General features: G+C 34.8%; 1 protein-coding gene across 1 annotated transcript; it reads right to left on the reverse strand.

Moving 5' to 3' along the window:
* Positions 1-1824: 1824 nt before the first annotated feature.
* On the reverse strand, positions 1825-13169 carry LOC132559098 (uncharacterized). The gene is made up of 2 exons (XM_060223710.1): positions 8708-13169; positions 1825-7375 (listed from the first exon to the last, which is right to left on the reverse strand). Exons 1-2 carry the CDS (start codon positions 13167-13169, stop codon positions 6579-6581), a joined length of 5259 nt encoding a protein of 1752 aa, XP_060079693.1. The 3' UTR covers positions 1825-6578.
* Between the last annotated feature and the right edge of the window lie 2882 nt (positions 13170-16051).

Below are 16051 nucleotides of genomic sequence, written 5' to 3' on the forward strand. Positions count from 1 at the left end.
TCTGTACAGGACCTAGTTTCCATTCTGTACGGGACGTAGTTCCCATTCTGTACAGGATGTAGTTTCCATTCTGTACAGGACCATTCTGTACAGGGTGTAGTTCCCATTCTGTACAGGACGTAGTTCCCATTCTGTACAGGACATAGTTCCCAATTCTGTACAGGACGTAGTTCCCATTCTGTACAGGATAATTCTGTACAGGACATAGTTCCCAATTTGTACAGGACATAGTTCCCATTCTGTACAGGATCATTCTGTACAGGACGTAGTTCCCATTCTGTACAGGATAATTCTGTACGGGACGTAGTTCCCATTCTGTACAGGACATAGTTTCCATTCTGTACAGGGCGTAGTTCCCATTCTGTACAGGAAGTAGTTTCCATTCTGTACAGGACGTAGTTCCCATTCTGTACAGGACATAGTTTCCATTCTGTACAGGACATAGTTCCCATTCTTTAGCGGACATAGTTCCCATTCTGTACAGGACATAGTTCCCATTCTGTACAGGACGTAGTTTCCATTCTGTACTGGACCTAGTTTCCATTCTGTACAGGACATAGTTCCCATGCTGTACAGGTTGTAGTTCCCATTGTGTACAGGACGTAGTTTCCATTCTCTACAGGACGTAGTTTCCATTCTGTACAGGACCTAGTTTCCATTCTGTACGGGACGTAGTTCCCATTCTGTACAGGATGTAGTTTCCATTCTGTACAGGACCATTCTGTACAGGGTGTAGTTCCCATTCTGTACAGGACATAGTTCCCAATTCTGTACAGGACGTAGTTCCCATTCTGTACAGGATAATTCTGTACAGGACATAGTTCCCAATCTGTACAGGACATAGTTCCCATTCTGTACAGGATCATTCTGTACAGGACGTAGTTCCCATTCTGTACAGGACGTAGATCCCATTCTGTACAGGACATAGTTCCCAATTCTGTACAGGACGTAGTTCCCATTCTGTACAGGATAATTCTGTACAGGACATAGTTCCCAATCTGTACAGGACATAGTTCCCATTCTGTACAGGACATACAGGACTTAGTTCCCATTCTGTACAGGACGTAGTTCCCATTCTGTACAGGACATTGCTCCCATTCTGTACAAGGTGTAGTTCCCATTCTGTACAGGATAATTCTGTACAGGACATAGTTCCCAATCTGTACAGGACATAGTTCCCATTCTGTACAGGATCATTCTGTACAGGACGTAGTTCCCATTCTGTACAGGATAATTCTGTACGAGACGTAGTTCCCATTCTGTACAGGACATAGTTTCCATTCTGTACAGGGCGTAGTTCCCATTCTGTACAGGATAATTCTGTACAGGACATAGTTCCCATTCTGTACAGGACGTAGTTCCCATTCTGTACAGGACATAGTTCCCATTCTCTACAGGATCATTTTGTACAGGACGTAGTTCCCATTCTGTACAGGATGTAGTTTCCATTCTGTACAGGACCATTCTGTACAGGGTGTAGTTCCCATTCTGTACAGGACGTAGTTCCCATTCTGTACAGGACATAGTTCCCAATTCTGTACAGGACGTAGTTCCCATTCTGTACAGGATAATTCTGTACAGGACATAGTTCCCATTCTGTACAGGGTGTAGTTTCCATTCTGTACAGGAGGTAGTTTCCATTCTGTACAGGACCATTCTGTACAGGACCTAGTTTCCATTCTGTACGGGACGCAGTTCCCTTTCTGTACAGGACATAGTTTCCATTCTGTACTCTGTTCAGGACATTGTGTAGTTTAAGGAACAGGAGCCTAGATCAACCCATTGTTTTATCATAGTGGGCTAAACACATAACAAAAACAATAATTTTAGTGAATACATTTTAATATGGACACCAATAATTAAGGATATATGTCTCCCACATACATACTGATGATGTCACTAACACACACATTAACTCTCTAATACTTCACTGATCAGTGAGGGATCCTTCTCACCCTAACATATGTATCCCCGACTCTCATATTTTCCTCATCAATGGCAAGTTTTTATGATGATGTATATTTTGTTTTCTTTCTTTTCGATTCATTGGCAGTGGTCCCGTGGACTGCCCTGTAATAAAGCTGCTTGTTAAATGATCAACTGTTCAATTTATGGACCAAACAGCAGCAAGAGAAGACCATGGAAACAAACCGAAATACAATTTACATATATTGGTTTTATACCGTATTTAACAACATCAGTCTTATGATGTATCTGCTTTTTTTATTGGCTGTTTAAAATTTTTGCAATTTAACCACTCATTTGAGTCATAGACGATACAGTCACAAAATTTCTCGAAGGTAAAGTAATCAAATTTCATGTAGATTTTGTTTTTGTTCAATTTGCCATTACTCTTAAATCCATGAATTTAAATATCCCTGAAATGATAAACTGATAAAAATTGACATGGATTTTATTAGTACTGGATTTCACTGGCATAATTTATCCAAGAAAGAAAATGCCAACGAAATTGCAAATGGTGTAAAACACCAAAGGAAATATATTATTTTTTTATGTTGAATGCCATCCTTAAAAAACTGCATGAAATAACAGAACGCCATTAAAATAACAACCTTTACATTAATTGTGTGTTCTCATTATATTCATAATGAGTACAAAGCTGTATGAGGGTAATTATATATGGCAACATCTGTTTCTTATGTTGATTTGACTGACCACCTTTGCTACAAAAGCAAAGATGACATATACGTATCTATTTACACATATGTCACTGTATACTTACACTTTGTATTAAATACAGCACTACTTCTAAGAAGCAAAATGATAATAACATTAACAATAAGGAACAAAAACGTACACAAAAAGAAATAAAATGGATTAATGAAGTCAAACTGCGCACAAAAATATTATGTCCCATGCTGTTAATTTGTCTCAAATTCTTTAAATTTTCAGCAGTCAAATCTAAGTCTTAGTTCAGATAACATATCATTATCCCATGAACAATTTGAATTGGTCATTGTAATCAGGAAGAAAAAGCCTTTTGAAGTGAAAAGAAATTAAAAAATAATTTCTCATTAAGTGTACTTGTTTATGTATATTTCCTAAAATTCTTATTTATCCTATCCAAAGTTACAGAATTTGGCCATTTATTCTGAGCCATAGGCATTGAGAGTAAGAAAATCTATTCCTTTTCAGAGATTGGAAGTAATGGTGAATGGTATGTGCTTAACAACAAGAAATTGCTAGGTTGTATAGCACCAAAGAGTTATCTCCCTTCCTCTTCAAGATCATTAGGACGGAAAATATATTAGAAAGCTTGAACATGAAGTCTATCAAACATCTGAGGCTTTTCAACTTATAAAGACTTTAAGTATTACTATAAATGAAATATTTGAATTTTGAAATCAACATTCATTAGTTACAGTAATATCATTAAATGTCTCAATATAAATGTACAAATTATATCACATACACACAAAAAAAAAAAAACAAAAACAAAAAATATGCAAAGAAAAATAATGGATTAAACAGAGAGGTTAAAAGAAAAAATCCATTTGAAACATTATTTCACTTATCTATGTGAGTAAGGGTTTTGTTTATGGCACGAGATTACTGTGGAATATCATATCTGTGTAATGTTTGATCTACAGTGATATACATCTCCATTAACTTCTTCATTTGATCATGTTTCACATGTTAAAAATAAAAAGTTTTTTATACAGAACATAAGTGAGTGTATACCACTTAACTTCCAATTCTATAGTTTAGCCTCTTAATTACACATATAAATATATTGGATCTCCATGAATTTCCATTCAATATGTGTGCCATATCCACATCCTTTGTCCTAGTGGCTGTCAGGCAAATCGCCATACCATCATCCTGCAATTCTTTCTTTCTTCTTTCTATCCTTTTTTTCTTTTTCTTTTTGCAAATAAATAAAAAAAGCTCCTTTTTTCAAATCTGATAATGCATATCACTTAAATTTCATGTGCGATTTATTTTCGCATAAATACGCAAGAATAGTCATTTATGAATTCAAATCCTTCACGGTTATTTGTACAGAAATAATTCTTAAAAGACATCCATGCAGATTTGGTTACTGATATCGAAGTCCATGTATCTAATAACCCATCATTCACGAATTTAAAGTGATTTCTAGATCTTCATTCGCGAAATCATATATTCATGAAAATGTCTGAAGAGGCAGAATTGTGAAATAAAGTATTAGGAAAATCTAAGTGATGTACAGTAGTTTGACCTTTTAACAACAGATCTCTGAGCTTTGTAAACCAAGTCTACGAACCGTTCTTTTAAAGATTTACCAGAGGTAGACTTAAAATTATTTGATATTTGACAAGTTTTTACATAAATCTTGAAAGCAATGGAAACTGTACTTATGATTTGTTTTATCACATAAAATCATTTTTCTGTTGCAAACAGAGCAGAAAAAATAGTTTTTACGTCACTCCTGAAGTAACAATATCTGCTTTTTCTGTATTGACATAATATGATCTGTATGTGAGTGAACTTATTTACTAACATTTTGCAAAAGATCAGATATTATCTGTAGCAAACGAAATATAGCATTGGTGTAGCCACTGAATAAAACAGTGGTAGTGTAATAAATAACTGATTTATCCAAATCAAGCAATAGCAGAGAAGGATATATACATTTGTATGGTTTAAGCAAAATCAAGCACTTGAAATTAAAGTAAGTTTAAAGATAACCCCATCAAGAAAAAAAACCAAAAAATACACAAAATGAAAAAATCACACAATTTGAATCAGAAATGGTTTTCAATAAATACTGACATGAAAAAAAATATACACAAAATAACTAAATTATGATTGAACTACTTGTACATGCAGTTATATAACACACGAGAACTTACAGGGAGACACATTGACTATATCACATCACAACACTGCTATATACAGTTCATATACTGTCAAGTTAATTTTTTCAATTGTTCAAAGTTCCAAAATTTTACAAAATGTTTGAAGCAAAAAGCATGAATTTTTCACAGAAAGTCATGGAGACAGCATTTTCTTCCAGCTTGTTAATTAAACTTAATACAACTTTTTGCATGTTTGAATCTCATACCCACAGCTAAAAATAGAAATCCTTGATAATACCTAACAACCTTTAAAGTATATGGTTCACACAGGTTAAACAATTACTATTCTTTTCCTTATTGTTAAGTATGAAGAGGCACCATTTTTAGCTGATCCTAAAAAGAAATTTTCAATGGGCCGTTTTGAAAATTTACATGACACCAACTGAATACTGACAAAAACAGAAATGAATAAAGAAAAAAAAAACATGTCTTGTAGAGAACCTAGTTTCTCAGAGCAAACATACCAAATAATTTTCAAAAGCAACTTATCAAGCCTGATCCTAACTACATCTTTAGAGGTCATGGTTAGATGACAAAATGCCATTTCAAGAAGTAAGCTGGCATTCAGTGATCCTCAGAAACGAGCTAAACCATGGCCTGAGGTAGTGAATTATTATCTCATATTTTATGTTATAATGACCTTCAGAAAAATAATTAAAATTGTTTTTTCCTCTACACAAACTTTTGCTTTCATTTACTTATCATACTTTTTGACTATTTGATGGTTTGTTTAAATGATTTTTTACTTTTTATGGTATCTTTCAGTGACAGACAAAGTACATGTAGGTACTTTTTCCTGGTGTTATTTGTACTTGCCTGAGAAGGAAATGGTAATATAAAGTGATTACAATATTTAATAGATAGCTCAAGATTTTTTTGGGTGAATAACTTTGACTTAATCCTTCTTGTATGTGAGAAAACATAAGAAAGGAAGTTTAGGGAAGCAGCACCTATAGAAATGGGAAGCAGCACCTATAGAAAAGCTAACTGGTTTACTACTTTATCATTGAACCAAGGCATAAAAATGAATTTGCACAAGAATTACAAGGAAGATTCCCAATTCTTAATGGTTTTGGCTGTATATGTAATATTTACAGGTGATATTATTGGGAGCTCATGGCACTTTATATGGTGTATAATAAATGTATGTCCATACAAATAAATGGTGTTACAGGAAAACATGATATTAACCAGAATGTGATATTAAACAGTGAGATATGGGATCTGATGAATAACTTTGAGGTATACAATACTATGGTTAAACCATTTGAAACATGTCAACTATATAACATACAACAAATAATAATAATCATTGTGTCCAACATGATAGTACACAATGATGTGATCACGAAAGAAGACAATGATTTTTTTCTTTTTCGATTTTTGTATGACATAATTATGGTATGTACATATAACCAGTTCTCAGAAAAAGAAAAAAAAATATGTAAGAACTTACATTTTGAGACATCCTTATTATCAACGTTAGTCTACAACCATAACATGGTCTGTAACTGAAATTCAAATAATCAATAATCAAACTTGTTCCCTTAGATGAGATTCTAATTGTAATTTGTTTTGCAAAATTTGTATATCAATCACTATGCCAATGTATTTCAATAACTATTAAAGATGAACATATATTTCAAATTCAAGAGTTTGGCAACAGTTGAAGGATTTCAAATACATGTAACATATTACATATGTCTGTCAATGTATTTACATTTGCTGAAGACTATTGCCAAATCTGTGAATGAACTCAGTGAACTGTTTCCTTGTAAGCATATCCATGTTCAAGGTTCGGACACCAAAGTTGGACAGAATAGTGTCAAGGTCGTCAAGACTGGAATGGAATGTGTCATGCAGCCTGACCTGTCCTGCCCCAAGACTAGTCACAAGAGGAGTCAGTGGATTGGAAAATGGTTTACCTATCCCTAATTTGTTTGGTGCCATCTGCCTAACAGCAGGAGGACATACAGTAGTCTTTGTAGCATCTTCTTCCAGACCCTCTGAGGAAGTTGATGAGTGAGACAGAGTAACTTTATGAGGTTTTAATGACTTTATATCCTTAACTACCCCACACTCCTTCATACCCTTCTCTTTGATTGGCAGTTCTTGGTTTTTATTCTTAGTGTCAAAAGAGTTATCTCCCCTTTCAGTTACCTCCCCTTTCACACCGACTCCACCCTTAGACTCTGTTGCTTGGTCATTATTCCACTTGATTATTCTCTGGACACATTCTTTGTCTGAAACTGTTTCCTTCTTACAAACATCCGGGTCAGATTTTAAATGTTTTCCTTTGTCAGTAATTTTCACATGAGCTGAATCCCCTAAAAAATCAAATACTGTGTCCTTGGTAAATTTCATAAGACACGCTGGGTGATTGGTGTGTTTATCATAACAATGGAGGTGTAGCTGGTGACGTAGCGGTGCAGCATAGAAGCAGTATACACAGCTGAAGCCTACTTTCAGTGCCTCCATTTTTCTTGGATGTAATGTATATGATGTGGATGATTCTTCACCTGAGAGAGAGAAAAATACTCATTTCATAAATAAAATTGATTATTGTTATCTTTAGGCTTATTTTTACTTAGATTTAAACTTCAGGTGATGAAACAAATCAATATTCCATTCAAAACCTTCCCCCACTCTTAAAACTTTTTTTAGTTAAAGCAGAATTTATATGTGATATATACATATGCTTCCTTGAGAGGCAGAGTAGGAAACACGTCTTATGAAATATTGTCAAAATATCAAAATATGACAACTGAGATACAAAGTCTAATTAATGTGAATACTCAGTTCTAACTAATGTGCACAGCATACTCAAGATGAAGACACATGTGAAAAACCACATTTCAGTGAAACAGAAAAAGAACTTGCTCTAAAATATGTCACCAATGAATCCTGAGTTTAAGATATAGGTCACAAAAAATTCAAATCCCCAAAAAACTTTCTGTATTTTATATATCACAGCTGGATCAGACAAGTTAGAATAAGAAAACTTTATATGTTACAGTTTATATTTCATTACCTTGTTTGTTTATGCAAATCTGTACATAAACATTTGAACTGTCTGTTACAATTTTTTGAAAATAATTAATTTTTCATGCGAGAATTGGAAATACTTTGCCTCTTTAAAGTAAAAAAGGAGGGTTGACCATCGCACAAGAGGGGGCTTTCTTTAAAATGTTAAAAGTGCATAACAAAATATTCATTTGGTAGCAAAAATTACATTGAAAATTAATACATCCCTCCAAAAATTATTTTCTATGCTGAAAACATGCTTTCAATTTAAATGAAAAATTAAGTAAATGAATAAACTAAAAATACACATAATTTTAAAACTGTTGCACTGAATAATTTCTATCTTTTAAACACCCATACTCACAACCGATATCAAAATAAAAGGTTATGGAATGAAATGCAAGTAAACTTTTTTGACGGTTTCACAAAATTTCCAAACATTTCTATGGAAAAATGAAAAGGGTGACAGAAAATAACATGTTTATCCTCACAATCAGGCTCCAAAAAGGCCATACTCCAAATAAAATCATATGAAACTGAATTCTTACACAATGATATATTGTGATTGTACTTTTAGATTGATCACATTCATCAATATTTACAAATTTACTCAACATTTTTCAACCATTATGGAGATAGATGGTATATGTAAACAGCAGCTAAATTTGACATTCATCCAGGTTTTTTTCACTCTTGCATTAAACTGTTTTCATCCAAATAGAAAAATTGAAATGCAAGTAAATATTCTCCTGTACAATGTCATAACATAGCCTACACTCACAGTCAGCTAGTGAGGAAAATTACCACACCTAGTCACTTACCTGGAAGTACTGTCTCGGACACCTTGACTTTTCCTGTCTTCCCCTTACGTTTGGCAATAAGCTGTTGGAGATTTTCTCGATCTTTGATAGATCCCAGTTTCATTTTCCATGTCTTAGGAAACTTCTTCAATTTTGGCATAGTTGGAGACAGATCAGAAAGAACAGAATCTGTTTCAGTGCTACCTTTAGAAGACTTTGGCGTAGAAGAACCCTTAGGTGAGGAGAGTTCTAAGTTGAGGTCTGGGTCTGGTTTCACCAAGACTGCTGTTCTGTAAACTTTTGGTTGCATTCCTTTGTGATTACGTCGGAAATGCTGGACAGTGAGAGTTTTTGAGTGTGATTTGTACTTGCATTCTTTACAAACCCAGTTCACAGTGTCATGTGCTAACATCAGATGCTGACCTACACCACGCACTGTTGAAACATATGAACACTTAGGGCAACGGCCTTTCAACACTTTAGCCCTGTCTTCAGCGACAGGTGTCGTCACTGTACTTGTAATGTCTGGTGCTCCAGGTGACTTGGAAGGTGAAGATTCTGAAGACACACTGTAATCATAGATGTCAGCCTTACCCGGAGCACGCTGCTTAGAGGGTGATGTTTGTCCTTGGAGTGACAAGGTCATAACTTTTCCCTCTATTCCTGGTGTAGTGTCTTCTTCTAGGTCTTTTAACAGACAGAAACTGCGCACTAAACTCACTGTTTTTCCTGGGTGATCCTCTTTGTAATGTGCAAGACCTTCAAATCTGTTCAGGGTGAAGTATGGACACTCAGTGCATGTGTACTTACACATTTTGTGTACCCAGAAGGCATGAAGTCTTACCCCATTGATGGACTTGGACTTGTATTCACACAGTGGACACTTAATCAGTTGTGGATCTTTGGCATTCCCCATTACCTTGCCCTGAGATTTAGCCTTGGCTAACTTTGAATATTTCTGACTATACTTCTTAACATAGTTTGTCATTCTGGCAGACTTTAAAAGGGTAGGTTTCTTCACCGAGTTACTAGAATTTTCAACATTTTCTCCATTATCATCCTCTGTGGCACATAGGCAGTTTGCTCTCCCTGGACTGGCATTCATTCTCTTCTTCTTCCCATCTAGAGAACCTTCTTCCACTGGACTTTTATCACAACCAGAATGTATAGCCGTTCTTTGTTCAGAAACAGTCCCTTTTGATAATAAATTGAGATTTTTCTTGTAAGGTCCTTTTACTAAATCTATACTGTTCTTTTTTACGGAAGCTGGTCTTCCACGTTTGCGTTTCTCAGGACTCTGAGTGGAAGATAGTCCAGTTTCATTAAGATCCCTTTGCTCATCCATTGTACTACTTGTACTACTGGTAGAAAGTAGCAAAGAGGAATTATTGGACATGGAACGGCTTTTGTTTTTCTTTGGTGGCATTGTAAGACTTTTTGTTCGTTTCACATATTTCCTTTTCACACGAGTGCCTGAGGCTGTAATGTTGTCCTGTCGCCTCTTCAGAGCTAGCAGACTATTGTTGATAGTCTCCTCTGTCAGAATACCAGTTTCACTGGCCACTTTTCTCTGTTTCTCCAAGCCCCCTGTTGCTGGGTCTGTAACACAATCAATCTTTCTCTTTCTTCCCACCTTTTTCCTCTCTGAGGAACCATCCCTTTCAGAACTTACATTTTCTTCTTCTTTCAAATCTGATTCAATTTTTTTCTTTTTGATTCCCAACAATTTATCTTCTTTTGGTGTATCATCAGAAATTTCAGATCCTCTCCTTGATTTTGTGACATATTGCTCAGATGATGTTCCTACAAGCTTCATTCTCATGTATTTCCGCTTTAAGGGAGCAATTCCACGACCCCTTGCAATTGCACGGCCTCTTCTTTTCTGTACTGGAACTGGCCAGGATGGGTCACCTTCAGATCCACTTAATTCACTTTCAGGAACAGAATTATCTGTTGAAGACTGGTCAGTTTCCACATCAAAGCTCTTTGAAGTTCCTCGCCTCCTACCTCGTCCCCTACCAGCTTTAAAACCAAACGAAAAATTCATGCTGCCTGCTTTGTTTGCTTTTGCCTCTGCAATTTGACCATGTGAAAGTTTTTGCCGGCGCACACCATTGTCTAAATTCAAAATTTCTCTGATGGTTTTTGTTCTTCCTTTCTTTTTCTTGTCTTCATTTTCAACAAGTTGTCTTGTTGGGTTTGCTTCTGTGACAGGAGGTTTGCTATGTGTGATTGAAGATTCAATTTTTGGTTGCTCCATGGTGTGCTGATGTACAGACATCTGCGTTGGTATCTGTGTTCGTATTTGAGCAGGTACTTGTATGGGAATCTGCATTGGCATTTGCATTGGTACTGGGATAGCTATTCCCCCAAAAGTCTGAATAAGGTTTATACTACTCGTCTGAGTGGCTGTTTGAGCAGACATTACAGGCCCTGGATGAGGGAGAGCTACCAAAGGAGTAGGGCTTCTTTGACTTATCAATGGTGGATTTACATTAATACTACTGGTACTTATCTGTGGTGCAATTTCAGTATTAGAACCAACAGGAAAGGATTCCAGCTCACTCTTTTTCTTTCTGCCTGGTCCTCGTCTTCTTGGCTCAGCAGGACTATTCCCAAAAGTATCATCTGCAGCTCGAACAGTGGAGCCATCAGGATAAGTTACATACACCTGTTCTTTTGTTTCGGGAATTCTTATAACTTTTTTCCGTTTCCCTGTCTGCCTCTCTGACTCAGAAGACTCATTTGTACCTTTTATGGAAGAATCCAGTTCCTTCTTCTCTATGAATTTCTTTGAAGATGTACTTTTGAAATGTTTGAACATGTCAAATGTGACAAGAGTACAGTCTTTGTACTTAGAAGGGTTCCGTAATGCTGCTTCTGAAGACTTTACCTTGCCTTCAAGACCAATACACATATCCAGATACTTATCTAAAGCCTTGTCCTTTTCATCTTCTGGAGTAAACTCAAAGTTTTCAAATCCACTATGTCTTTTCTTGTTATGAAAATTGAGCGTAGATTTATCTGTGAATTTGCCACCACATAAATTACACAGGTAAGGTTTGTATTCAATGTTAATAGAAGCATGTCTACGTAGGTTAGTTTTGATGGGAGTGTTGTACTTACATCCCTTACACTTGTACGACCTATAGAGTCCAGTGCCTCGACTGTATCGATCTGGAGTGGACAAATTAGAACAATCAGTGCTGACTGAATCTTCCAATATAGAAGTATCAGATATATTCAGCTCAGGATCATCTTTGCTTTCCTCAATCAACAGTCTGTCGCCACTTTCACATTCGTCCTCAGGACTCGGTGCTGGCACTGTTTTTTCATCTGGTGTTGAAAGGTTACTTATGTCATTTGTCGGCTTTGTGACTAAAGACAATGGTTCTATTTGTACATCTGGCATTGTTTGTTCTTGACCTGTAGTATCAGACAGTGTTTTAGGTGAAGTAGCTCTTTGCATTCTACTTTGCTTTGGAGTTTTTACATCATCTTTTAGAATATTATCTTCCTCAGAAGCTTGTGTTTCACAAGCATTATCATCTTCATCGTTTACTGATTGTTTTTTCAAAGTTTTTTCGGTTTCTTCATCAGTCTCCATAACTGATGTTTTGTCATTTTTCACTTCCTCTTTAGTTGGTTTGTTTTTGTCTTCTGTACACAATGTTTCAGATTCAGATTCTATTACTTGATTGACTTCCTCTATTGGACTGCTTCTTTTCTTGTCTTTACAAGTTCCTTCCTGAGTTACAATGTTTTCTAGTTGCTGCGGTGATGATGTTTTCTCTTCCACATCTGTCAAATTTTCAGTGATTTCTCCTTCTGTACCCTCTTTCTGCGATGAAATTTTAGATGTTTCCATTTGTGATGTCACTTCCTGTTCACTTTGTGGTGTCACTTCCAATTTTGTTTGCAATGTTCCTTCCTCTGTTTCCAATGATAATGCCTCTAATGTGTTCTCTTTTTGTACAGATGTCACATCATGTTGTGTTGGTGATGCAACATCGTCTTTTTGTGGTTTTGATGTATCTATCTGTTCATTACTTGTTCCTTTGTTAATAACTGCTGACATGCTTTGCTTAGAGTTTTGATCATTTGAGTCCTTTTCAGTTTTTGTCACATCAGATGAACAGGGACCAGGTTCTTTGAGTTCTTCATTTACATTTTCATCTTCTGTGGTCTTCTCAGGTGTCAATGTAAGTTCACTGCTTTGTTTCAGGTTTTCATCTTTTTTCTGATCTGATTCAGTTTTTCCCTCCTGGTTTTCATGGTTGTTTTCTGTCTCTTTTTCCTTATCTTCGGACTTTGTTTCTTTACTTTCTGTAATAGCACTGCAACCTTGGTCAGTTTCAATGTTTTCAGAGGCTGAAGCATCCGAGACAGGTTCAGTCTCATCTTTGGCATCATCAGCTGTCTTTTCGGCGTTGATACTGGATGTAGCCATACTATTCAGTGCATCAGCAGGTAGATTGGACATCTGGCTCCTTCAATGGTCAACTAAAAAAGTTAACAAAAATATATTTTAATCAGAGTTCCAACACATGCGACATTACACAGTATATAAAGGTTATTTTCTATGGGTTCATTATATTGTTATTTAGGCGGAAGTAATAAATTTGTGAAAATAGATACATTGTAACTTGATAATGAAATCGGTAGAGACAAGTCTACAACTATATGCTCCCTCGAAAACTTTTGGAGAGCAAAAAAATAATAATTGATCGCCTGAATTCCTTCCAAAAATAATGATACATCTCATGCTTTTAGTGATAAAAGAAAAAACTTGAACCATTGGAAAACAACCTTTAGATGCAGTATTCAGGTAACAAATTTTAAATGTGTACATGTAGAATGTACAAGTTATGCCTTCGACATACTGGAGCACTAATTGACAGACTGACTCACACACTCACAACCTAAAAAACCTACAGTTCCTTTTTGTGATAGCTGAATACTGAATAGTACCAGTGGTTTAGTGCAGAAAACTGTATTTTAGACATTTGGATGAGAAAATGGATTTATTTCAATTTCCGTCAAGTATTTTTTTTCCATTCATAAACAGTACATAAATGTAACATTGCTATGTTTTTTGTCTTTATATGAAGCAATGGATTTTATATTCTGGAGCTTCGTCCGAAATCAGTTTCCATGATACATAGGTTGACAGTTGCTGGAACTTAAAGAAAGAAAATGTTTCAATAGAGCCAGGTTGAAGACGAATGTGGAAAAATTTACAGCTTGCTTTCATAATATCACCTGATTACATGCAATATAGAAATTATGTTTATGTTAATTTGTACTTCTGTTTGTTTTATTGTAGTTATACTGTGTCATATTTTGAACATGTGACATCTTTCTAATTGACTTGGACTTTTATCAGAGGATGTTTACTCTTCCAAAACAACCTGTCCATACATCTTTTTTCAAAGGGCTTCTGTATTAATATTTATTAAATGTTCTAACGCTATTTTATTGATTCTGAGTGAAAATTGCAATTTTGTTTACATGTCAATTATGTTTAATTTTTCATTTTATTCACTTATCAAAAAAAATTATTTCCTGTCTAGAATGAAAACAATCTAGGCATATCAACTACCCAAAAGACCCCCCTTTTTTTTTTTACAAAAACACATTAATTGTAACATCACAAAGCAGTTTTTTTTTGTGAAATTATTTGGATTTTAACCAAATTCCCTACTTTCAGGAACACTGATTGATTTTTAAAAAAATCATGGAGAGATTGATACTAACATGTAAGTTTGGCATCTCCAAAATGTTCCTGCAATTTTACAAATTGAATTTTTGTAAACTGGAAAATATTACTCTGTATCATCAATGCATGGCTTAGTTTCTTTTTCTTAATGAAAGAAAATAAACTTGAGTTTGAAGAATCTAAGCTGGAATCAATGAAAAATACCAGCAGAAAAAATGAGTATGTAGAATGTGAATTGGGTCTTCTGCTACAGATCATTTTATATCTGAATTGTCTCATTGAACTGAAAAAATTACCCTTCTGAGACATCTACCTCCTTTTTCTGATGGATTAATCATGTTTTTAAATTATAATCAATAGTTTAGTGTTAGTGATACCAGTCTAGATGTGTCAGAGAGCCATGTGAATGCCTCCATCAGCTACCAATAAGATACTACTTTCTAAATTTGAACATTACCAGATTATCATTGTTCACATAACAAAATATATAACAACAAGTGTAACACTATATGTCCCATGATTGGGCAATAGAAATCTGGATTTTCCCTACAAATACCAAAAGGAATGTATACAATTTATCGACAGACATATCATGATGAGTGTGGATCATTGTAGAGATATAACTTCAAATTCAAGGAGTTAACACTGAATACATTAATTAAATACAGTGTTGACAGAGTAAATATCAGTAAGTACATTTTACATTCATGTGTACCATGAATCTTGCAAGAACAATGAAAGTACAATAAAATAAGATATAATTTCTATGGATTGTCTATTAATTCTGACAGTAAATGAATTTAAGTTATCACAAAATTTTATAGTCGATTGCAAGCATGCCATATACAAATTTAAATTTACATTCAACTGTAGCTATCTTTCAAGAACTGTATCATAATTGTCATGAAAAAATTGTTAAATGTTATCAAATAATGAAAAGTTAAATTACAAAATTTTCATTTCAACTATTACACAAATGTACAATACAGTCCTGCCCTTATTCTGAAAATTGTTCTAAATTATTTATATGTCACAATATACTTAGCTAGTATATACTTACTTCATTCTTGTTTTATTTTCTTCATTTTCTCAAATTTCATTTCAAGTGTCTAATTTCAAAATTTGTTTAATTTGTCATTTGGCTTTGGAACTCATGTGAAAGACAGGAGATATCTTTTTCTTGCTGAGTGCTAAGGCAGAATTCAAACTGTGGTCTCTAGTGTAGTAACATGATATTACAAACTAGGAGAAAAAGAACATACTCTTTCAACTGAGTGACAAATCGTACATATTTAACAGCACTTAATACAAGTCACAACAACCTGCTCCATTTACTCTACACGAATTACATGTTGAGATAGTAATGTTGAAACTGTGTTGAATTATATTGTGTAACTTTAAGTAACAAAATATGCTTGAATAGTTATACAGCAAATATTCATATCAAAATATACCAATTTAAGTTTTAGATTTTACTGGCACTGGGCTGACCATTTGACTAAACATTTTCCTTAATCATCATGGATCATGTGCTTGTTACCACTATTGGTCTGAAAGTCAGGCACTATACATAGGCTTTAATGTCGATGTCACCTTTACATTCATTTATTATTTGTTTGTATAAGTATACAGCAGTACACATCCAT

This window comes from Ylistrum balloti, unplaced genomic scaffold (genome assembly GCF_031769215.1).
Source record: "Ylistrum balloti isolate Yb309-2 unplaced genomic scaffold, AGI_CSIRO_Ybal_v1 Utg370856, whole genome shotgun sequence".
Taxonomy (NCBI): Eukaryota; Metazoa; Mollusca; class Bivalvia; order Pectinida; family Pectinidae; genus Ylistrum; species Ylistrum balloti.

What these genes read in the sequence shown, in the direction of transcription:
- LOC132559098 (XM_060223710.1), bottom strand. Translation starts at nt 13,169, where the DNA reads ATGTCCAATCTACCTGCTGATGCACTGAATAGTATGGCTACATCCAGT. An exon ending in GTCCGAGACAGTACTTCCAG is followed by an intron (nt 7,376 to 8,707) that starts GTAAGTGACTAG and finishes TCTCAGGTGAAG; the next exon opens with AATCATCCACATCATATACA.